The sequence below is a fragment of the Lepidochelys kempii genome, chromosome 6 (genome assembly GCF_965140265.1).
Source record: "Lepidochelys kempii isolate rLepKem1 chromosome 6, rLepKem1.hap2, whole genome shotgun sequence".
Classification (NCBI taxonomy): Eukaryota; Metazoa; Chordata; order Testudines; family Cheloniidae; genus Lepidochelys; species Lepidochelys kempii.
Window position 1 is genome coordinate 39,348,923 of NC_133261.1, and position 23,528 is coordinate 39,372,450.

At 41.8% G+C, this 23,528-nt stretch overlaps 1 protein-coding gene across 5 annotated transcripts in view; it reads left to right on the plus strand.

Moving 5' to 3' along the window:
• FAR1 (fatty acyl-CoA reductase 1) overlaps nucleotides 1–23,528 on the plus strand; it is a 66,990-nt gene that overhangs the window by 12,341 nt on the left and 31,121 nt on the right. For all 5 annotated transcript variants that reach the window (XM_073347685.1, XM_073347684.1, XM_073347686.1 and 2 more), the window contains exons 2-3: nucleotides 18,866–19,060; nucleotides 21,433–21,608. In XM_073347685.1, the coding sequence (XP_073203786.1) occupies nucleotides 18,872–19,060; nucleotides 21,433–21,608 (365 nt within the window). In that variant the 5' untranslated portion in view covers nucleotides 18,866–18,871. The remainder of the gene's footprint in view (nucleotides 1–18,865; nucleotides 19,061–21,432; nucleotides 21,609–23,528) is intronic.

Below are 23,528 nucleotides of genomic sequence, written 5' to 3' on the forward strand. Positions count from 1 at the left end.
TGTCTATATCGGACAATAGTGAGTGGTTGTTGCTATGTACGACATGGGTTGACAAGATTACTATATTTTGATTCTGTAAATTCCTCGGACGGCTTCTGAAAGAGCAGAGATTGGCTATTGCTCATGCTTTCCATGACACTCTTGGGGAGAAACTGCCGGGTTTCATCTTTTTAAGCCTGTTTCTATTAGTGTAACTGAGACTGTTAGGGTAGACCACAATATTTTGGATTACAGTACAATTAGTAGTGTTATCTGAGCTACACATTCTCCTCAGCAAACCCAGAATTTGTATGTCTTTTGCTCACCCAATGGCTGGTTTCATGTTCTTGAGTGCATTCCAGACTCGTGAGAGGTTGTCAGCACCTGTGCTGTAAGCCTGGGTACTTTAGATGCTCTGCTGCTGTGGCTCACAGGCTAGACAGCCAGCAGACAAGCGTACTGCAGTTTCCTGAATGTCTGTGTGCCTTGCAACCCTGATTCAGCACTCTGACCCCAGCAGCTTGCCTACGACACAGTAGCCTTGCCCTGGTCTCCACCAGCCTTGGTTACTATTTGCAGAGTGACCCCAAGACACCCTTAGTCCTGAATTTCCCCAAAATCGTTTGCCCTTTGGTGTCCAGCCCTCTCCTGGGACACTCAGGGAAGACTAAGGTTTGTTGCTCCTTTTAAAGAGACAAAAGAACAGCAGCTTGTTGCTTTAACTGGAGTTAACAATCACTTCAATTCAGCCATACCATTGGGTTGGTTGGCTGGCTCAGATTGAAAGTAAAACAAGTGTATTAATAAAAAGAGAGGTTTTAAATGACTTGAGGTACAAGGGATAAAGAAAAAATAGTTACAAGCAAATAAAAGTAAAATATGCTTTCTAGTGGCTAAGGTCTGGTCTAAGCTAGAAAATTAGGTTAGTCTACTATGTTGGTCGGGGATGAAAAATTCACATCTCTGAGCAGCGTAGGTAAGCTGACCTAAATCCCAGTGTAGTTAGCTCTACGTTGGTGGAAGGATTCTTCTGTCGACCTAGTTGCCACCTCTTGGAGAGATGGATTACCTATGATGATGGGTGAATCCCTCAGGTTGGCCAAGGTAATGTCCATACTGAAGCTCTACAGTGGTGCAAATATGCCACTGTAGCGTTTTATGTGTTGACAAGCCCTTAGGCTTAACTCAACAAGCGACACTTGAATCAAGGTAGATGTTATACCAATCTTTCTTTCCTGCCATGGCTGAGTTTCTCTGTCATGTGCTGGTTTCCCTTGACTTTGTTGGTGAAAGATCTGTGTGTATGTGGGTTTCTCACCTATATGCATTCCCCAGAGACTTCAACACTGTTGGTTGAAGGACCTATCTTTCTCAGCTTGTAAGAGCTCTGGCCCCATGTCGGTGCAGTGATAGGTGCCATGATGTTTTTGTCTCTCCTTATATCTTTGGATGACCTCATGCTTCTGTTCTCTTCCTGAGGACTTCCCTTCCCACTGCTACTTCATATGTAAATGGGGCTTTCATTGTTTGGATTCCATCATGCTTAACTTACAGAGGAGACAGTGGTCTTCCCTCCTGTCTGGGTGGAACGTGCGTGCATCTCTCCCTTTGTTTGGTCAGACATTAAAGTGTAAAATTGGTGAGCATCCATGATTCCTTACATAATGTTAATACATACTTTTTACAATGATATTAATCACTAGTGTCACCCATTTTCATATGCCTCTTTTAGGTACAGATTAGGACAGCAGTGAGTTGGGACATATTGGGCTGGTCAGGCCAGCTGAAACTCACTGCTACATACTAGGCAGTCCTTTGCCATCTGACACTGGGGTGCTCTTAAGGTCCCACCTGGCTGAAAACTATCTGGAATTAAATTCAGACAAGATGGAGAAGCTGATGGACTGACTGTAGAGGGATTAAAGGACAGCAGCAAGGGACATGTGAAAGCATAGCCCAAATGTGACTGATCACTTTGTTGTGAGGGTATGTTTGCTCTCTGTCTCAGTGGCTTGAAATGTCAGGGCTGGTCTACACACTCCTTGTGCCAGTTTAACTAAAATCACGTAAATATTAATTTAGTTGAATGAAGGCAAACTGCTTTGAGAACATGCTGAGATCAATTTACAACTGACCTATATTGAATTAGCATAATTTGGTTGTAAACTGACTTTAAGTGTGTCCACAAAGGGGGTTTTCCCCAGTTTAACTCAATGGATTTAAAAAATCAAACTTAATACCTTTTACCATATTCAAATGGTCCCAAGGCTGCATCATTTTCAGAGGAAGACTTTGTCATAATTATTCCAACACTTTTCACCTTCTGATTAGGTTCCTGTAGTTTATTTTACATGGTGCTACCCTACAAAGGTTCTCGGAAGCTTTAGCTAGTACAGTATGTGGCCACATGTTTGTCAAAAGGATAACGTGAATGTGAGTTTGTAGTACAGCTGGTTCAGGCTCTTCGTTGGCTACCAAACTGCACTTGAACACACACACAAGTACCACCAGCAGGGCTATACTTATCCAAAAGTGCCAGTGACAAAAGCAGTCTCATCCAGACCAACTCAACAGTGGCCCAAGTTTTTGAGGTCAGTGCGTTTGCAAGATGCAAATTTTATTATTGGGCAAAGTATGGGGGAAAAGATGGATAGGCAAGAAAAGAAGGTATGAAAACTGACGACAGTGTGACCTTAATGGCACAGCCATAACTTTCAGTTAGTGCCCTTGCTGCAAATGAAATCTGTGATGGGGTTCCTGGGATGCAGCCTGGATTGTGGGACCACTGAGCCCTCTGTCCCACCAACCTGAGCTGCCTCTCACACTGATGCTGTTGACAGGTTACAAACTTGGGGCAAGTACTGCACTTATAGAGACACCCACAGACAGAGACACACCCAACTGAATGACGTGAATGCTTCTCCCAGCCACTCATGAACCAACAGTAGTGAGGCTCCAGTCAGTTCTCTCCAGCTCCCCAGTCTTGCACCCCAGAACTGTTCCATCTTGTACTGGTCAGAAACCTGACCAGTGTCAGTTCATTATCTAGTCTGTTCCTTCTCAATGTGGAGGGGACACACACTTGCCTTTGTAAACTGAGCTGAGATTTCCTTAGCACTTCAACCAATACTCACTGTTTTAGGTAAAATTTAAAACTGATTTATTAACTACAGAAAGATATATAGGTTTTAAGTGATGATAAGTAGTAAGCATAGAGATCAAAGTTGGTTACCTAAGAAATAAAATAAATTCAGTCTAAGTTCTATAAACTAAACAGGATTTGAATCAAGCAGTGTCTCACCCTGACTGATGGTATAGTTCAGTGGTAGGCAACCTGTGGCCCATCAGGGTAATCTGATTGCGGGCCGTGAGACACTTCGCTGTCGTTGACTGTCCGCGGACACAGTCCTCCTGCAGCTCCCAGTGGCCACGGTTTGCCAGCTCCTATTGGCCAGGAACAGCAAACTGTGGCTACTGGGAGCCGCAGGGGGCCATGCCTGTGGACGGTCAATGTCAGCAAAATGTCTCACAGCTGTAATCAGATTATCGTGATGGGCCCACAGGTTGCCCGCTACTGGTATAGTTCCTCAATATACAGGTTAGAATTTCCTTCCAGCCCGGAACCATGCTCCCCAGTTCAAAGTCTTTATCCTCCAGATGTTTCTTCCATATGTTGAGTTATTGGGGGAGGGGAATGAGGCCAAGTCATGATGTCACTTCCCCTCTTTATAGTTTCTTCCAGCTTGCTGGAGAGATCTATGCTTGTGGCATAGGTGTCCTCCCCCATTGGTTAAGCATTCTCCATTGTCTACGTGCTCTCTCTGAGAAGTCTTTTGGGATGGCTATTGGGAAAACGGATTCCTTTTAATGGGCCATTAGCACGTCTGGGTATTCAATTATTGTACCTGAAAGGCTGATTGTGGGTGTTTCCAACCTTCCAACATAGTTCAGTAACACACGTACAGCATTCAATGATAGCACATACAATCCAACAGGACATAAGTGTTCGACAGATCAAGACTTTTTAAAATACCTCACAAGGCATACTTTGTACAAAGCATATCATGATTATATGATAGTGGTGAATATGGGGGTTCCAGGGTGCTGCCTTGAGGTACAGAGTACCACAGGCACTTCCAAATTTCACATAAAAGTTAACATGAGGTATATAATTGAACATTGAGCAAGGAGTTCTGACCCCATCTCAGCTAATGAATTATTGTGTGGTTTGTCTGTCATGATGAACCTTTAAGGAAGTTAAAGGATTATTCCCCTGATCTTCAGACCTAGATCTGCAGTGTTATGATGCCAAAAGGATTACAAGTACTGCTCCTGGGGGGATTCTGCATCACTGTGCATGTGCAGAATTCACTTCCCCTGCAGATTTCTTTGCTTCCCCGCAGAAAAATGACTTCTGATGGGGAAGCAAAGAGAAACCTCTAGTGGTCACGCACCCCTTCCTGGAAGCTCTGGCAGGTTGATTTGGGCACCGGGCATGTGGGGCTGGGCAGTTGTGTGTGAGAGAGAGACATTCTGTCCCTCTTGCATGCTGTTGTAGTGTGCTCAGCATGGAGGGGCAGGGCTTTGGGGTTGCGCAGGCTCTGATTACTCAGGCAGAGCAGAATGTAGCTGCCTGCCTGCTTAGTGAATTGTTTAATGAATTGTTCCTATTGTCTTTGTGAATCCCCCGGAGTATAAAACAGGTGTAAAAGTTTTAACGCTCCTTTACATTGCCAAAGTGGTGTAAAGGCATCTTATTGTAAGGACAATATGGCTTATAAATGCTTATGGTGCTTTAGTGATTAGAACTGGTCTACATTTTTGTACTGAACACATTTTCTATCAAAATATGCTCCATGAACAGTTTGCTACTGACCTTTCTGGAGATGAGCAGTAGCCAGTATAAATTGTGAGTTTGATTCACCAGCCCTCACTTGCTCTTCGGTTGCTTATGATGTAACACTGAGCATATGGCTTCATATATTTGTTGACTAATAACTAGAAATAAAGGTTCAAACCTAGCTACATTATTAAACAAATGAGGTTTGGGGATTTCCTTTAATGCTCTCCACTGCCATTTTCCATCCATTGTACTGTATTTTAAATAAATTAACAAAATAATTGAAACCAGCATGATTATATTGTGTTATTTTGACAAATAAAATATGCAGAATTTTGCCGAATTTTAAAATGTATGCAGAATTTTAAAATTTTTGGTGCGGAATTACCCCAGGAATAAAGTATATATGTAGCAAGCAGGGTTAGTAGCAGTGCTGCTTCAAAATTGTAAACCTAGTGCTCACAGCCTCACTCAGATAGGTGTTTTACGAAAATGGATAATGCTGTATCTAGAAAATTCATGACCTACACGTCATGTACAAACCATGAAAAAAATTGTCAGTATGTGATAAGCTCTTAAAGACAAGTCAAAATGGGGGTGGGGAGGAAGAGCAAGGATTTAGGAGGAATTGAAAAGGGTTTGAGGAAGTGACTTTGCTTAGTACCGTTATGCCTCTTGATCATCAGACTACAGTTCATCTAGCCATGTCAGCTTCTAGCTGAGCATATATATTTTTAATTTGGCTTAAACTGATCTGGACTAATATACAAAATGGGGTTTCTTTCCATTAGTAGTTGTATATTAGGTTAGTTGATCATATCAGATTGTGGGAATACACAGTTACTTTCCTCTAGTTATCCTGTTGTAATGGAAAGAAATCCTGGGAACATACTTGCCCTGCCGTGCATACATCTTCACGTAGTCTGTTGGAAGGTCTTCACCTTGCTGGTGTAGCCATTTGGATGTATCCCAGTCAAACTGATTTAATGGGATTGTTTCTGACGTGGTGTTCAGGATTAGATTAATTCAGGGATTCTGGTGATGTACAGACCAACCCATTATTGCTCTTGACAATACTGACTGAGTTGTCTTGGGATGTCATGGCCTCTTCGACGACTGTGGGAATTCTCTGGTGGCTTCTGACTACTTTTAGGTGGGAATACGCTGAATTTTAGGTAGGAGTGTAGTGATAACATTGTCATGGTCTGGCAAACGCTTTTATCAGCCTCACGTCAAGACCTTCCTAGATCCTGTTTTGATGGTTATCCAAACCCAAACATCCATTTGAATTCTAAGGCTGGAGATATAAATACTGTCCAGCTACTGGATCAGTGCGTTGATGGTTTGGGCCAGGGGTTCTCAAACTGGGGGTCATGACCCCTCAGGGGGTCACGAGGTTATTATGTGGGGCCATCCTGTGGTGAGAAGCATCTAAGTTTGTAAGGGCATTGAAGGTGTTAAGATCAGCTTAGAATGCATTTTGTTTTTATTTCATTTGACCAAATCTTACCTGTTGTGCTTTGACTTAGATTTTAAGTGATTATATCTTTTGTAGTTAATACATTTGTTTTTATTCTACCTGAAGCAATGCATTTGGTTTGAAGAGTGTCAAAGATTCCCCTTGGGATAACAAGCCTGGTACATATCAATTTCTTTGTTAAATTGACAAACTCATAAGCTTGCGTCCAGCGGGCATAACTGGACACTGCAAGATGGAGGTTCCTAGGGTTGTGCCTGGGACCAGAGATATTGGCTAATGTCATTCGGTTGCACAATCCAAGTAGCGGCTGGCCAAAAGCACTCACTCATGTAGCTGGGAGCAGCTTACATGCTAGAGGCTATGCGTGAACAGCCCAGGAGTGGTGGTTCTCACAGCAGAGCAGGGTAACTCTCTGCTCCCAGAGTTGAGGATTGGAGTGACCTAGCAGATCACCAGTCCAGATAACAGCGGAACGTCACACCTGGTACTTGTACTTGCCACAGCTCAGATTTTAGGTAAGCTTCTTGTCTTTAATGGTCCACTTGTTAGCATTATGTACCTTTATTTCCCGTCTCATCTTTCTTATACCCACTCTTGTCTCCTTCTTTTTTTATTGGGCTTAAAGTAAAACTTGAACATCTGTTGGAACTAAATTTAATACAGAATTTCAAGAAAGCCTCAGAGACAATAGAGGGCTGATCCTCCCTTTGAAATTTTGTTACGAAGGCAGCCAAATTCTCTGTCCAGACAAATCTGGAAAATATCCTTCTGATTCAACAAAACACTTGCTATAAAATAGCAATGTGGATTTCTGAAGCATCTCTTATCTAGAGATTCATAGATCTTAATGTGTGTTACAAAGCAATGAGTTAAATATCTGCTGCACTGACTGAAGAAAAACAGAGCAGCCATTGTATGCCCTACAGTAGTACTTGCTCAGCCTGAGACACTAGAACTTTTTACTGAAAGAGGAAATGTTGGCCAAGAAGTTGGACTTATTGTACCCTGTTTGTCTTTTTAAAGTGCCTAGGGAGTTTTAACTTCTATCGGAGATGGGCTGAAGGAACCTTTTATTGAACATTTTATTCAAAGCATCCAGCTCCCTTTTCAACAAGGAATGCAGGCCCTGAATTGTGGGCTAAAAAATACTGACATAAATTCTTCTCCAACAGCAAAAAGAAAAGGAGTACTTGTGGCACCTTAGAGACTAACCAATTTATTTGAGCATAAGCTTTCGTGAGCTACAGCTCACTTCATCGGATGCATACTGTGGAAACTGCAGAAGACATTATATACACAGAGACCATGAAACAATACCTCCTCCCACCCCACTCTCCTGCTGGTAATAGCTTATCTAAAGTGATCACTCTCCTTACAATGTGTATGATAATCAAGTTGGGCCATTAACCTGGATTTGTGCTGGAAATGGCCCAACTTGATTATTTTCTTAAAATTTTAATTAATGTCAAAAATGTCATATGGCTAGCCAGTGGAATTCACATCTTTAATACAAGTAGCGTGCATCTTCAGATAACCTCAATTTATTCATGAGCTGGCTTTCAGTCCCTGCCTATGCAATAGGATATGATTTTGCAAGCACGGTTGCAACCATAAGTATTCCTGTAACACAGTCAGTGCAAAAGTTGCTACGTACAGTGCATTGGTATTGACCCATCCTTAGCCTTGCTCAGAGCTAGTGCAAACCCTAAGCATCATGTCATCTATTAGTGTTGCTTGCTCTGCTTTGGTTCAGTGTCTGAGTAGGCTGCAAGCACTGGTTTAATGTTCGCAAGGAGCACTCTCTTCGGACATGGCATACTGTGTGCAACCAAAACAGAACCTGTTTGTGTGGATTTGCTGCACTGTTACGGCTTGTACTGGCTCAGTGGCACTGGTGCAAGTTTTAGTATTGCAGTTGAGTTATTTTAGACTTGATAAATCACTATAGCTAACATCTCACAAAACAAAATAGAGGCTTGGACGGCCACAGGCTGAAACAATCACGCCTGCGAACTTCCTGGCCTATACTTTTTCTTTTCTTTTTTCTGTTCTAGTATCGGACTCTGCCATAAGCTATATCTCTTGTTTACTAAAATATGTATCTTTACAAAACACTGCTTTTGAGAGACTAAAATTGGTTAATCTTGTTTGTACTGGGTGCTGTACAAACAGGCTGAAATACTGTTTGAGACCTTGGGATACTACATTAGAAATAAATAATAGCAACAAAGACCATCCTTATCCCCATATAATTTAGAATCTAAAACACAAGAGTACAAAGATTTGGGGATGAGGATATAGCATTAAAGCATCTGAAGATGTTGGTGAATTAGTACAGTTTTATGTTGTGATGGAGGTAGGATAATGAAATGGCAGAGATAGAACTTGAGAGTAGGAAAAGGAAGGAAGAGAAAGATAAATGGTTACAATTCTTCACCTTCCTAGCAATCATTAGTAGGCAGGATTTTATAGGCTCAACAACAAAAGGGAGTTTTGAGGAGAGATTATTGAAAAAAGATAATGGCTGTCTTTTTAAGTGTTTTGCCCACACTCCTGCATAAGGGGAACATAAGAGAAATTATAGAGGTGCTTGAGGGTATATCCACACTGCAATAAAAGACCTGTGGCTGGCTTGGTTGAGCTGACTTGAACTCACAGTGCAGGGCTATAAAATTAAGTAATTGGGGGCCCTCCCACCTTGTAGTGTTTCCTGTGAATGGGGAGGGTCCCAGAGCTCAGGCTATAGCCGAACCCAAACATCTACAATGCAGTTTCATAGCCCTGCAGCCTGAGCCCCAGGAGCCCAGGTCAGCTGACCTGGGCCAGCTGTGGGTCTTTTTTTATTGCAGTGTAGAAGTACCCCATGGGAGAAGATGACTGGTATGTAGTAAAGATGGGGAATGTTGGAGTGAAAGCAGTAGTGTTGGACATCATGAGTCACTTGACGAGAAGCTTGTGCTTTAATGCAAAGCTGAAAGGGGAAATGACTAATAAAGTCAATGGGCTAGTCCAGGGGTCTCAAACTCAATTTACCTTAGGGCCAGTGCCAGTCCTCAATCCTCCCAGCGGGCCAATAATGTCACTGAATATGGTATTCAGAAAAGAAAACATTTATTTTTTATTTCGAATTTCTTAGAAATAATAGAACTGTCATACAACTTTATACAATTCTTCGCCTGCCAGAGAGTTCTTAGTGTTTGCCAGACACCTGACAATGCTTCAGTTCTGACAGTTTGTTGATGTTTGGCCTCAGTGACTGAGCAGTTGAAACCTTCAGGATTGCAGCAAGGTGTGCATCAGGTAGTTGTTTGGTTTTTAGACTTCATTGTGGAAAAAAGTGACGCTGCCTCCATGGCTGACTCTGCCCGGTGACTAGTGATGGTATCTCTGTCCCTCTCCCCCAGCCAATGAGAGCCGTGGGGGGGGGTGCCTGCAGCAGACATTGCTGGCGGCGTGTCTGCATGTGAGTCTCCTCCGCGGGCTGCAGTGGGGAGGTTCTCGGGCCAGGACTTTGAGACCCCTGGGCTAGTCATTTCTCTTTTCTGCTACCTTATCAGAGGTGGTATGGTTTAAGAGTTAAGTTTATAGTAATTAAGGATAACTGTGTAGCCTCAAGTTACCATGAGACAGTATTGCCATCTGCCTTTCCAAGTGAACTTATTTCAAAAGTTTACTTGCTCCAAGTTCTTTCCAGTATGAATTCTATCAGAGGATAATTTGGTCAAAATACTTGTCCAGTTGGGGATTTAAGCGCTTATTCTGTTTAGGGACTGCCATGGGTGTATGGTTGTGGCTTTAGGTGCTTCATATAGTCCTTTAATGTGTGCAGTGCAGGAATTTATATTCTCATTCTCTGCTCTTGGATAAGAGTCTTTAGTAAATAATTACTAAGCTATATGCCTTGCTGCCTGAAACTTCTAGGATTGAAACTTAGCCTACTCAGGTAGCTGGATTGCTTGCTAGAAATGACTTACCACATAATTCAGTACAAGAGGAGTCTCTGAGGAAGCATGGGCAGAAAAGCACTGTAGAATATTGTTGGACAATGACTTCAGTATCAAAGATACTGCTGCTGTTGCTACACAGCCTGATACTGATTTAGGAATATTATTTAGTCACCTACCTCACAGGGGTATTGTGAGGATTGTTTGTAAAGAATCTTGAAGTTGAAAAACAGGCATAATTATTACTATAGTGCTAGATCTTCTCCTGCGTGAAAATTATGCTGCAGTTCCTCACTATTGGAGTAGGCAGTGTCATGTCTCATGCATATCTTGTTAAATAGTTTACTGCTTGCAGTGGTTCAGATGAGTCATGGAACTGCAGATCAATGCTTCAAATTATAGTTATAAAAGTCTACCTCTTGGCTTTCTCAGTTCCTCCTCTTCCACCTACTCTAAAACCCTCCTCTTTTCATTAGCTGTTCTAGTAATGTAATCATTAGTTGGTAAGAAGTGTGGGTCAGCAAGGAGAATAACTAATTATTTGAATATACTCTGTGTAGATCTGTACTAACACCCCTCCTCCCCCCACCAGTGACTTTCTGGTTGTAATGGCTTGATACACAACTTCTGTAGCGCAGATCTTCACGGGCAACTGTGTGTACAAAATCCAGATACTAATAAGTAACCTTCCTGTTAAGTTTATAGTAATTAAGGATAACTGTGTATTCATGGGTTGTTTCATCGTAACAAAATATAAAGCCACATGTTGTAGTAAAGCCAGACATGCCGCTTCTATGACGAGCTACATGCAATTATAGGTGGTGCCCCTAATACTACCCCACCCCTGTATGTGGATTTCTGCAAGGGGGGAGTCTCAGCAACAGGGATGAGGATTTTGGGGACGAGGAAGATGAGGAGGAGGAGGAGGATGAAACCATTCTCCCCGACAGCCAGGAACTATTTATCACCCTGGAGCCAATACCCTCCCAAGGCGGGCTCCTGGACCTTGAAGGCAGAGAAGGCACCTCTGGTGAGTGTACATTTGTAAATATAATACAGGGTTTAAAAGCAAACATGTTTGATTGATTTGCCCTGAAGACTTGGGATGCATTTGCGGCCAGTACAGATACTGGAAAAATCTCTTAACGTGTTTGGGGATGGAGCGGAAATCCTCCAGGGACATCTCAATGAAGCTCTCCTGGAGGTACTCCCAAAGCCTTTGCAAAAGGTTTCTGGGGAGGGCAGCCTTATTCTGTCCTCCACGGTAGGACACTTTACCACACCAGGCCAGTAGCACATAGTCTGGAATCATTGCATAACAAAGCATGGTAGTGTATGGTCCCAGTGTTTGCTGGCATTCAAGCAACATACGTTCTTTATCTCTCTACGTTATCCTCAGGAGAGTGATATCATTCATGGTCACCGGGTTGAAATAGGGGAATTTAATTAAGGGGACATTCAGAGGTGGCCGTTCCTGCTGGGCTGTTTGCCTGTGGCTGAAAAGAAATCATCCCCACCTTTAGCAGTGGGGGGAGGGGTGAAGCGATCATCCCTGAGAATTGAGGGTGTGGGGGGGAGGGGCGACCTTGTACCGAAAACATTTTTGCATAGCACATGTGCCAACAGCTTGGTTCATCATGAAAGAGTCTACCCTTTGTTTTCTAACATGTCTTTTTAAATACTACTCTCCCTTTTTTCCTCCTGCAGCTGCAAATGTTTCAACGTTCCCCCTATCATCTCTGTCCCAGAGGCTAGCGCAGATAAGAAGGTGAAAAAAACGCACTCACGATGAAATGTTCTGAGCTCATGCAGTCCTCCCACACTGAAAGAACTCAGCAGAATGCATGGAGGCAAGCAGTGTCAGAGTCCAGGAAAGCACAAAATGAAAATGAGGACAGGAGGGACACGTGAGAGGAGAGGTGGCGGGATCAAGATGATAGGTGGCGGCAGTGTGATGAGGAGGCAGGATGCCATGCTGAGGCTACTGGAGGATCAAACTGATATGCTCTGGGGTATGGTTGAGCTGTAGGAAAGGCAGCAGGAACACAGACCGCCGCTGTAACCCCTGTGTAACCAACCACCCTTCTCTCCAAGTTCCATAGCCGCCACACCCAGATGCCAAAGAACGTGGCGGGGGATAGGGGAGTGTGTGTGCCCAGAGGACTGTGTAAGTGACAGAAGGCTGGCATTCAATAAGTTCTGAAGTGCAGTGTGGTCTTGTCCTTCCTTCCTCCCTTCCTGGGCTACCTTGGCAGTTATCCCCCTATTTGTGTGATTGAATTAATAAAGATTGCATGAATTTGAAACAACAATGACTTTATTCCTTCTGCAAGCAGTGATCAAAGCGGGGAGGTCAGCTGGCTTACAGGAAGTAGAGTGAATCTAGGGGGCGGGTTTTCATCAAGGAGAAACAAACAGAACTATCATACCATAGCTTGGCCAGTCATGAAACTGGTTTTCAAAGCTTCTCTCATGCGTAGCGCGCTCTGCTGTGCTCTTCTAACTGCCCTAGTGTCTGGCTGCGCGTAATCAGCGGCCAGGCAATTTGCCTTAACCTCTCACACCACCATAGATGTCTCCCCCTTACTCTCATAGATATTGTGGAGCACACAGCAAGCAGTAATAACAATGGGAATATTGGTTTTGTTGAGGTCTAACCTAGTCAGTAAACTGCACCAGCGTGCTTTTAAATGTCCAAATGCACATTCTACCACCATTCTGCACTTGCTCAGCCTGTAGTTGAACGGCTCCTGGACAGTAGTACGGCTTCATGAGCCATGTACGGCTTCATGAGCCATGGCATTAAGGGGTAGGCTGGGTCCCCAAGGTTAACTATAGGCATTTCAACATCCCCAACAGTTATTTTCTGGTCTGGGAATAAAGTCCCTTCCTGCAGCTTTTGAAACAGACCGGAGTTCCTGAAGATGTGAGCGTCATGTACCTTTCCCAGCCATCCCACGTTGATGTTGGTGAAACGTCCCTTGTGATCCACCAGTGCTTGCAGCACCATTGAAAAGTACCCCTTTTGGTTTATGTACTGGTTGCCTTGGTGATCTGGTCCCAAGATAGGGATATGCGTTGCATCTATGGCCCCTCCACAGTTAGGGAATCCCATTGCAGCAAAGCCATCCACTATGACCTGCACATTTCCCAGAGTTGCTACCCTTGATAGCAGCAGCTCAGTGATTACATTGGCTACTTGGATCACAGCAGCCCCCGCACTAGATTTGCCTACTCCAAATTGATTCCTGACTGACGGGTAGCTGTCTGGCATTGCAAGCTTCCACAGGGCTATCGCCACTTGCTTGTGAACTTTGAGGGCTGCTCTCATCTTGGTATTCTGTGCTTCAGGGCAGGGGAAAGCAAGTCACAAAGTTCCATGAAAGTGCCCTTACGCATGCGAAAGTTTCGCAGCCAGTGGGAATCATCCCAGACCCGCAACACTCTGCGATCCCACCAGTCTGTGCTTGTTTCCCAGGCCCAGAATCGGCATTCCACGGCATGAGTCTGCCCCATTGTCAACAGGATGTCCAAATTGGCGGGGCCCTTACTTTGAGAGAAGTCTGTGTCTATGCCCTCATCACTCTCCTCACCAAGCTGCCGTCGCCTCCTCGCCTGCTTTTGCAGGTTCTGGTTCTGAACATACTGCAGGATAATGCATGAGGTGTTTACAATGTTCATAACTTCTGCGGTGATCTGAATGGGCTCCATGCTTGCCGTGGTATGGCGTGAGCAGGAGAGCAGAGTTGCAGTGGAAGCGGTGGATGACGATGGATGCCACAAGAATAGATGTTTATAGAGAACGATGAGAGGACCTGCGAGGTGGATTCATAAGAGCAGAGTTGCAGCAGAAGTGGGAACCCATTGACAGCCAACATGGAGAAATCTGCTATTGAGACAAGAGCAGGAGAGCAGAGTTGCAGCAGAAGTGGTGGTTTGATGATGGTTAGCAGTCCTACTGCACCGTCTGCTGAAAGCAGTATGGTGTCCGCATGGAAAAAAGGCACAAAACGATTGTCTGCCGTTGCTTTCATGGGGGAGGGGGACAATTGATGACATGTACCCTAAACCACCTGCGACAATGTTTTTGCCCCATCAGGCACTGGGAGCTTAACCCAGAATTCTGATGGATGGCGGAGACTTGGGGAACTGTGGGATAGCTACTCATAGTGCAACACTCCGAAAGTCAAGGCTAGCCATGGTACTGTGGACGCACTCCACCGACTTAATGCGCTTAGTGGGGACACACACAATCGACTGTATAAAATCGCTTCCTAAAAATGGACTTCTGTACATTCAACCTAATTTCATACTGTAGACATACCCTTAGATAAATGCTCGTTAAGAAAGTGAAATAGTCTTTTGAGGTCTGTCAGGGTTCCTTCCCCACTCTGAACTCAGGTACAGATGTGGGGACCTGCATGAAAGACCCCTGTAATCTCATTTTTACCATCTTAAGTTAAAAACTTTCCCAAGGCACAAATTCTACCTTGTCCTTGAACAGTATGCTGCCACCACCAAGTGATTTAGACAAAGAACCAGGGAAAGGACCACCTGGAGTCCTAGTCCCCCAAAATATTCCCCCAAGACCTACACCCCCCTTCCTGAGGAAGGCTTGAGAATAATATCCTCACAAATTGGTACAGGTGAACACAGACCCAAAACCTTGGATCTTAAGAACAATGAAAAATCAATCAGGTTCTTAGAAGAAGAATTTTATTTAAAGAAAAGGTAAAAGAAACACCTCTGTAAAATCAGGATGGTAAATACTTTACAGGGTAATTGGATTCAAAACAGAAGATTCCCCTCTAGGCAAAACTTTAAAGTTACAAAAAACTGGGATAAATCTTCCTCTAGCAAAGCGAAAATTCACAAGTTGAAAACAAAAGGTAATCTAACGCGCCTTGCCTTATTTACTTTTTTTTGTAATATTAGAGACTTGTACAGGATGGTTTATAGGAGGAGTTTTTTTGCCCTGATGCTTCTCTGCTTTCCCCAGAGAACACACCAACAAAGCCCCTCCCCCCCCCGATTTGAAAGTATCTTCTTTCCCCATTGGTCCTTTTGGTAAGGTGCCAACCAGGTTATTTGAGCTTCTTAACCTCTTAAAGGTAGGGAGGAATTCTAAGCTACCCTTAGCTGTATGGTTATGACAAGGTCTTTACTTCGGCCACACCTTGAGAATGCTGAAACTCAAAACAAGGGGGTGTGAGTATTATGTGATGCGTATGCTAAAGTGCTTCCTTGTAAAATCTGTCTGTGTGGCTTCTAAAACATATGCTGCTAAACAGCTTATTGCAGGAAACCAAAGAATACCCTAGGTCTCTTGGCCTTGCTAGCCTTTTGGTATTGCACCTTGTATAGTGTACAGCAAGTCCCCCCATAACGCATAGGCCAGGGATAAAGAATAGTACATCCATCTGCTACTAGGTGCAGCATACTTCTCACATCATGGTGAGATTGTGCTTTGGAGTGCATTATGATCAGACATTAGAATGCACATAAAGTGGATGGCTTATTTTTTTGCCTCATCCTACTGTCCCTGTGTCCATTTCTGACTCACTTAAACTTCGTTTGCAACAAGGATGCCTCTAACTTTCATCTGGAAGGAGGGAACTCTTAAATCCTAAATCTGGTTCTGTCCTGACTACTATGCTAGCACTAGGGAAGAATCTTTGTTTGGTTTCCTCTGTAAAAGAGGGATACTACTTAATTTTGTCTGAGGTGAGGATAGATGTCTGTACAGGATGTTGAAAAAATAATGTACTAATTAACTGCTAAGTACCATAATCTGAATATGGGCCCAAACCTGAGTGTTTGGATTTTTATGCGAATTTTCCAGGTTCAGGTGTGTGTACATCCAGATATCTGTGTTTTAATTGTAATTTTAATTCCTCCTATCACTGACTTTGTTCCTTTTGTTCACTTTTACTTTCTTGTCTTGGTTTAGCTTCTGTAAACCCAAAGCAGAAAAAAATCTTGCTTTTTGTTAGAGTTTTAAGATACTCTTAAAAGTTGCATGCATTTCCTGCAAAAATTGCAATATTTTCCAACTTTGCTTGTAAATGAATGGCTGAAAAATTTACAAGTAATTAATTTAGACATTTGTCTAGTTGTGCTCTGTTTGAATCCAAGCAACTATATTTGATTGTAAGAATCTTTTTATTTTTTTAAAAAAAGTGAATTTATGAGGTAAGTACTACGTTAAGTATCTCTAGCTAGTCAGTACCTGGCTATAACAAAAGGTTAATGTTGTCCATAAAACTGCTGATGCTGTCAACATATTGATACAGCTCGCTTGTTTCTGTTTGCTGTTAAAAATTTGAAGAATTTTTCCTCAGGGAGCTAGAGTTGGCTTTGTTTGGCTTTAAATTATTGCAAGTAATAAAGAGCCATGCCAAAACTAATACAGTTCTATTTGCAAGTGCTAGTTAACAGTATGAATAACTGACTTTATTTTATTTTTTGCTGGCCCTTTTGAAAAATCAGAATTTAGTTTCGGGTCAAATGAACTGCTTAACTTTGAGCTTTTAAAAACACTTTTCTGTTTTTGATAAACCTGAAGTAAATTCTGAATAAAAGATCGAAACATTTTCAGTAGACTATGTCAAAACCAAACTCTTTTAAAAAACTTTTTAAGCATATCTTTTCCAGATGAAACGACTTGGCAAAATTTTAGACACGTTCACAATGTTTTGGTCAGTACAAATCTGCTTTTGGCAAAAACAGTTTTTGTTTTTTTTTTACCAAAATTCACCCACCTCTATTTTCAAGTCCTCAATTTTTGTGTGAGAAGGGCTGGGGTGAGGAGATGTTTCAGTTACCTGAAGCTGTAATTCTGTTGTCTTCCTTAAATATATTAAAGGATTCAACCAAATGTTTGCCAGATGAGTAGGACACCTATTGACTCCCAACAGATGCAAGATTGGACTACAACTGTTGTAAACAAAAACTGAGAAATATTGTGATAGTGCATATGTAGGCAGAAACAAGAATTTTATTTGATCGTTGAAAAGGTTCGTGTATCTCTTAAAACTGAAGCAAAGCACTTGCACGCTATCCTGTGAGTGCTATGCAGCTTGGAGTAACACTTGACTTTTCACAGCAGGCCCCAGGTTTTGTATTTCTTTGTGAATTCTTTAGTGCAATTTTTTGAGTTTTCCAAATCTTTGGTTTGTATGCATGTTCCAATACACAAGTGTGATTACTGTAAGGAATTATTACATCATCTTTGAGGTGTAAGTACTAATTCCTGTTTTGTTACATGTACTTATTTATGTAGCATAAATTTGAGGCCTTCACCCCTAAGTAAGACTAAGGCCATGTCTACACTGCACTTTCATTAAAAGTTTTGTCACTCAGAGGTGAATACCATCTGGTCCTGGTGTCTTATTACTGTTTAGTTTATCAACTTGTTCCAAAACCTCCTCCAATGACACTCCTCAGTCTTGGACAGTTCCTCAGATTTGTCACATGAAAAGAATGGCTCAGGTTTGGGAATCTCCCTCAGATGTGAAGACCAATGCAAAGAATTCATTTAGTTTCTCCGCAATGGCCTTATCGTCCTTGAGTGCTCCTTTAGCATCTTGATTGTCCAGTGGCCCCACTGGTTGTTTAGCAGGCTTCCTGCTTCTGATGTACTTTGCTATTACTTTTTGAGTCTTCGGCTAGTTGTTCTTCAAATTCTTTTTGGCCTTCCTAATTATATTTTTACACTTGATTTGCCAGAGTTTATGCTCCTTTCTATTTTCCTCATGAGGATTTTAACTTCCACTTTTTAAAGGATGCCTTTTTGTATCTCACTGCTTCTTTTACTTTGTTGTTTAGCCATGGTGGCACTTTTTTGGTTCTGACTGTTTTTTAATTTGAGCTGTACATTTAAGTGGAGCCTCTATTATGGTGTCTTTAAAAAGTTTCCATGCAGCTTGCAGGGATTTCACTTTTGGCACTGTACCTTTTAAATTTCTGTTTAACTAACCTCCTCATTTTTGTGTAGTCCCCCTTTCTGAAATTAAATGCTACAGTGCTAGGCTGCTGTAGTGGTTTCCCTGCCACAGGGATGTTAAAGTTAATTATATTATGGTCACTGTTACCAAGAGGTGCAGCTATAGTCACCTCTTGGACCACATCCTGCACTCCACTTAGGACTAAATCAAGAATTGCCTTTCCTCTTGTGCGTTCTAGGGCTAGCTGCTCCAAGAATCAGTCATTTAAGGTGTCAGGAAACTTCATCTTTGCATCCTGAGGTGACAGGTACACAGTCAATATAGGGATAGTTGAAATCCCCCATTATTATTGAGTTTTTTATTTTTGTAGCCTCTCTAATCTCCCTTTCAGTCACATCCTGGTCAGATGGTCGGTGTAATATCCCTAGTGCTATATTCTTATTAGAGCGTGGAATTCTGTGAATTGCTTCTAAAATGTATGGCATTTGCTTAAACTTAAGACCTACTTGTGTAAGAAGGAAGGGGATACCGATAGATAAAGAATGTGGTCAGTGAGCTTCTACTTTCAACCACAGGACTGAATGTTCATATCTTTGCATTATAATGAAAGAGGTACAGATCTATAGGCCTGCATAAAGTGACATTTTTTCTAATCTATTCTTATTAACCTTTTAAGGTCATAATGGTATCCATCCCTGAATACTATGAAGGAAAGAATGTCCTCCTCACAGGAGCTACTGGCTTCATGGGAAAGGTGCTTCTGGAAAAGCTATTGAGGTCCTGCCCTAAAGTGAAAGCAGTTTATATATTGGTGAGACATAAAGCAGGACAGACCCCTCAAGAACGAATGGAAGAAATGATCAGCTGTAAGGTATGTCTCTGGAAGATCTTTGTGTTAAGTGACTAAAGAAGTGATACAAACCTCCTTTCCCCATTGTAAAGAAACTTCTGAAATGGTGATCAACAGTGAACATGTTGGAACAGGTTTTTTGCAATACAAATTTCCAAGTAACTGACTGCTGTGGTATTGATGACTAAATATCAGGGTTGCATTGACTTTTAACAGATTAAAGGAAAGTAAACATCTCCCTCCTGGAGTCAGAGGACACATACAGCAGATGAGCATAATGAAGCTTGTTTTCTGCCATTTAAACTTGCAGACAGATATGCATTCTTTGAATGTCATATACCATATTATATGCTTGTTTTTTAAGTTCTGCTGATGACTTTCTTTGTGTGCTTTTCATCCAAATGAAAAGCCCAGTGACAGGTTTTACATGGAGGGTAAAAGAATGTACGCTTCAAGTAGAGCGTCTTACCCACTTTCAGCTTTGTTAAAAGGTCTTGTTTTTAATTCAGCTATCTTACTGTTTCAATTGCCGTTTGGTTACAGAAACTAAGGAGTCTTTCTTTTTTTTTTTTTTTATCGTTCTTTTCAGCTTTGTTACTACCATGCACTGACCTTTATAGTGGTATAGATAAAAATAGCAGTTGTGTTTTAAGCTCAGAGAAGTCTGAATGACCAAATAACTTCTGATGTGTCTGTAAATGTGAAGAACTCTGCATACAGCTACTAGAGCAGCGGTGGGCAACCATGCAGCCCACCAGGGTAATCTGATTGCGGGCCGCGAGACATTTTGCTGACGTTGACCGTCCACAGGAATGGCCCCCTGCAGCTCCCAGTGGCCTTTGTTCCTGGCTAATGGGAGCTGTGGGAAGCGGTGGGCCACAGGGACGTGCTGGATCTTGCTTCCCGCAGTTCCCAGTGGCCGGGAACAGCGGCCACTGGGAGCTGCGGACGGTCATACCTGTGGACGTTCAACGTCTGCAAAATCTCTCTTGGCTCACATCAGATTACCATGATGGGACACAGGTTGATCACCACTGTTCTAGAGAAGTTCTTTGCTACACAGCATCTGGCGTCTTTAACTCTGATTTCCAGTAGCACTTTATATGCTCAAAAAGTAGTATTTGAACAGCATAGACTTCACCATTACTTGTTTTGCAAAATTAGGTGTTTTAGCAAAGTTATGCCCCTTTTTCATGGGAAGCACAACCTTGAAAGCTCAGTCTTTTGAATAACAGTTTCAGTAGTAGTAGCTGCTACCTAACTGGAGGCTTCTTGCATTTTTGTTAATCTGATGTTGGACTAAAACATTTTGATATGGTGTTCTGTTCAAACCGCTGTTAATCTAAACTGAATTTCCGGTCTGACTGGGATATTGACATAAACGCTAAGGTTCTGTTGTACTGATACATTAAAACATAGCATGTGGAACTTCCATTACTGTTAGTTCGTTATCCCTGTAAATTTTCTGGGCATTTAATGGTGGGTGGGAAAAAAGACAAGGATTTTGTATTTGTATGTAATACACCAACTATATGGTGGTAATCCATGTGATAAAATACAGATGTGATGAACACATTTATTGTGCCTCTCTAACAGCCTCATTTTTCATCTGCCTACTAAATTGTTTTTCCTGGGATTTACTCTGACATTCCAACCCACTGAGCAATCTTAAATCCTCCCGTCTCTTTTGAAACTACCTGCAAGAGAAGTGGGGGTTTTATTCATTCATTCTCAATTGTGAAACTTTCCCCAGAATGACACCTGGTTTAAGCTCATGGCGTGTGTTCATTCTTGGGTCAGCAACACATCTTCTAGACCTAAATGTAATGGAATTAAAGACTGATATCTGGAGTCTTGCAGGTCTAGAAATGAGAGTATTCTACAGTGGAAGATAGGGTAAAATGTTTTGCTTTTTAGCCCTCAATGGGCCAGAGATGATAGACTGTAAGTTGATTACAGCTACTTTAGTTAATTTTTAAATACTTTCTGTGGCTCTGTTGGAGTCCTGAGCATTTGGACTTGTGGGAGCTTAAGGAATTTAGCTTTACGGACAGGAAAAGTAGTTCCAATAAATAAAGTTTTTAAGGGGAAAAAAAAAAAAAAAAAGCATCATGCATGTTCAGCTTTATCATTAACTTGGAATGACCTGCATAATTCACTGGCTGCTTTGCCAGTTGAGTTGGGATGGGAAAGTTATTCATGCTGATACGTGATACGAAATTTTACAATTATATTTTTTTAATATCCATTATGTTTGAAGAAGTATAACTCCATGTTATAGGCAGAAAATATTGTTTAATTTCCCCTTCTGCTACAATAAAAAAAAATTAAAGTGCTCACTTCTGAAATCATTGTATGAATTTTTATTTTTAGTCCTGATTTTCTTTTGACAGCTCTTTGACAGGTTAAGAGATGAACAGCCTGAATTTAAAGAGAAAATAATAGCAGTTACTAGTGAACTTACGCAGTCTGAACTGGACCTTAGTGAGGAGGACAAAGAAAAGCTCATAGACTGCATTAATATTGTATTCCATTGTGCTGCTACAGTCAGATTCAATGAAACACTGAGGTGAGTATAAAGCTTGATGCCAAGAAAACTTGTTTTTTTTCCTGAGTTTTATTTTGTGTGTTTGGCATCACTGCATATGGGGTCAATTTCATTTTTTCCTGTGTATAAGGAAACTCCCCAAGAAAGTTTTTTTTAACCCTTAGAATTTCAAGGATGAGTATAAAAGACCATTGTTGGGGAAAGACCAATATGAAGATTGTGTCAGGCCCCAGGCTTGGTACAGGGATAAGAAAGTTGAGTAATGTTGTTGCTTCTACTGGTCTTGGCACTTTCATGTGTCTTGTGAGCTCCTGCTGTGATGGCCCGTAATATGAGTGTAGCTGGTGGGTGATAAATGGATGTGGATGGGCTACAGCAAGATGCACCTGGCTCAGCAGTTGAGCTGAACCACTACCCATTTTAAGAACTAGGTCATGAAAAGAGTGTGTGTGTATATGTAATTTCATGGTCAGCTGTTTTGGAAGGTAAGAGTGTATTGAGAACAAAAATGCTCTCCTCCTCAGGATGTGGGTATAAAATTCTAGCTCTTGCTTCTTCACCTGACAGTGGGGTCAGAGAATCAAATAGATGCTAAGGGTGGGTTCAGGGGAAGAGAAGATGTGTGATGAGGTGGAAGGAGAAAGTAATAGCAAAGGGGTAGCAATACAGATTAGAGGAAGTGTGGGGAGAAATAAGAGAAATAAAAAGGGGAAGAGTGAGGAGAAAACTATTAGGAAAGTTTCTAAAGAGATTAGATTGAGGGAAAACTACTGAAAGCCTAAGGAAAAGACTTTTGTTGAAGAAAAGGACTAACAAAAGCAAAGGAGATAAAGTAAGCTTTGGTATATCCATTTTTAGCAGAATTTGTTGAAATGTTACAGTACATTTTTGACTTTGTTAGGAAAAGATTGCTATGAGATCTCTTTTTAGGAAGGAGGAGGGAAAGAAACTTGGCTGTATAAGAGTGAAAGGCAGGGTCAAGAAACCCTAATTTCTGAGTCCCTGCAAATACTGATCATGGCCCTCTGGGAATGCTACATGATGAAAATGAGCAAACCCCCTTTTTTAATGCTTCTCACAAATTCTTGTAATTAGGCCGTTCCCTTCTGTCTCCAATGTTGGAATTCGCTAAAGAGCTAGGTTTACAGAGGCCTTTAGTAGTGAAAAGTCCTTCTAAAGTGGGGACATAATGCCTCAAGCCTCCTGTAATTTCCACTCTGCTGGCAGGTCTGGAATCCCCTGAAGCAGGACACAAGTGGATGGGGCTGGCTGGGAAGGGCAACTGGAAATGTGCTGAACTGGCATTTCTCTTGGGCAGTCTTCACTGACAATCCCCCTAAGAAGCCCTTGGTCAGAACTTAATTCCCTGCTGTTGAATCTCTGCCTCATCTCTCTCCTGCACCCAGAGAGTTGACTCAAGCTCAAAATATTCAACTGCTGAACTTAAACAGGCACAGAACATATTTGGACTTTGTTTCAGAACTTCTTCCATTTCCTAAGTAAGAAATGCAGAGAATTTTTCATGGGCCAATTCTTTTCAGCTTTTGAAAGAGCTGAAGATTGAAGCCAAAATAGGTTATGAAAAAATTTAATACTTTTTTAATACTAGATAAAATTTTGTAAAATGTTTGTGCTTTTGCTGCAATGGGGTGGGGCTTGTTTGAAAAATTGAGATGAGATTATTGAAAAACTGTCATCTCTGTGTAACTCTACTTACGTTAAAGCAAAAAAAAAAAACCCGCAAAAACTTGTATTCGATGTTAATATAGCACTTTATCCCAACAAAATTTTGATAACCTTATAAATAGTCTGCCAGTATTACTGAAATGCCACTAGCTTAGAGGAAGAAGGCAACAGCACATAGTAATATAATAAAACTGGAAAGAATACCTTACTTATGTGAAATTTTATAGGTGAAATTTGTGTGTCCAGAAAGTCTCA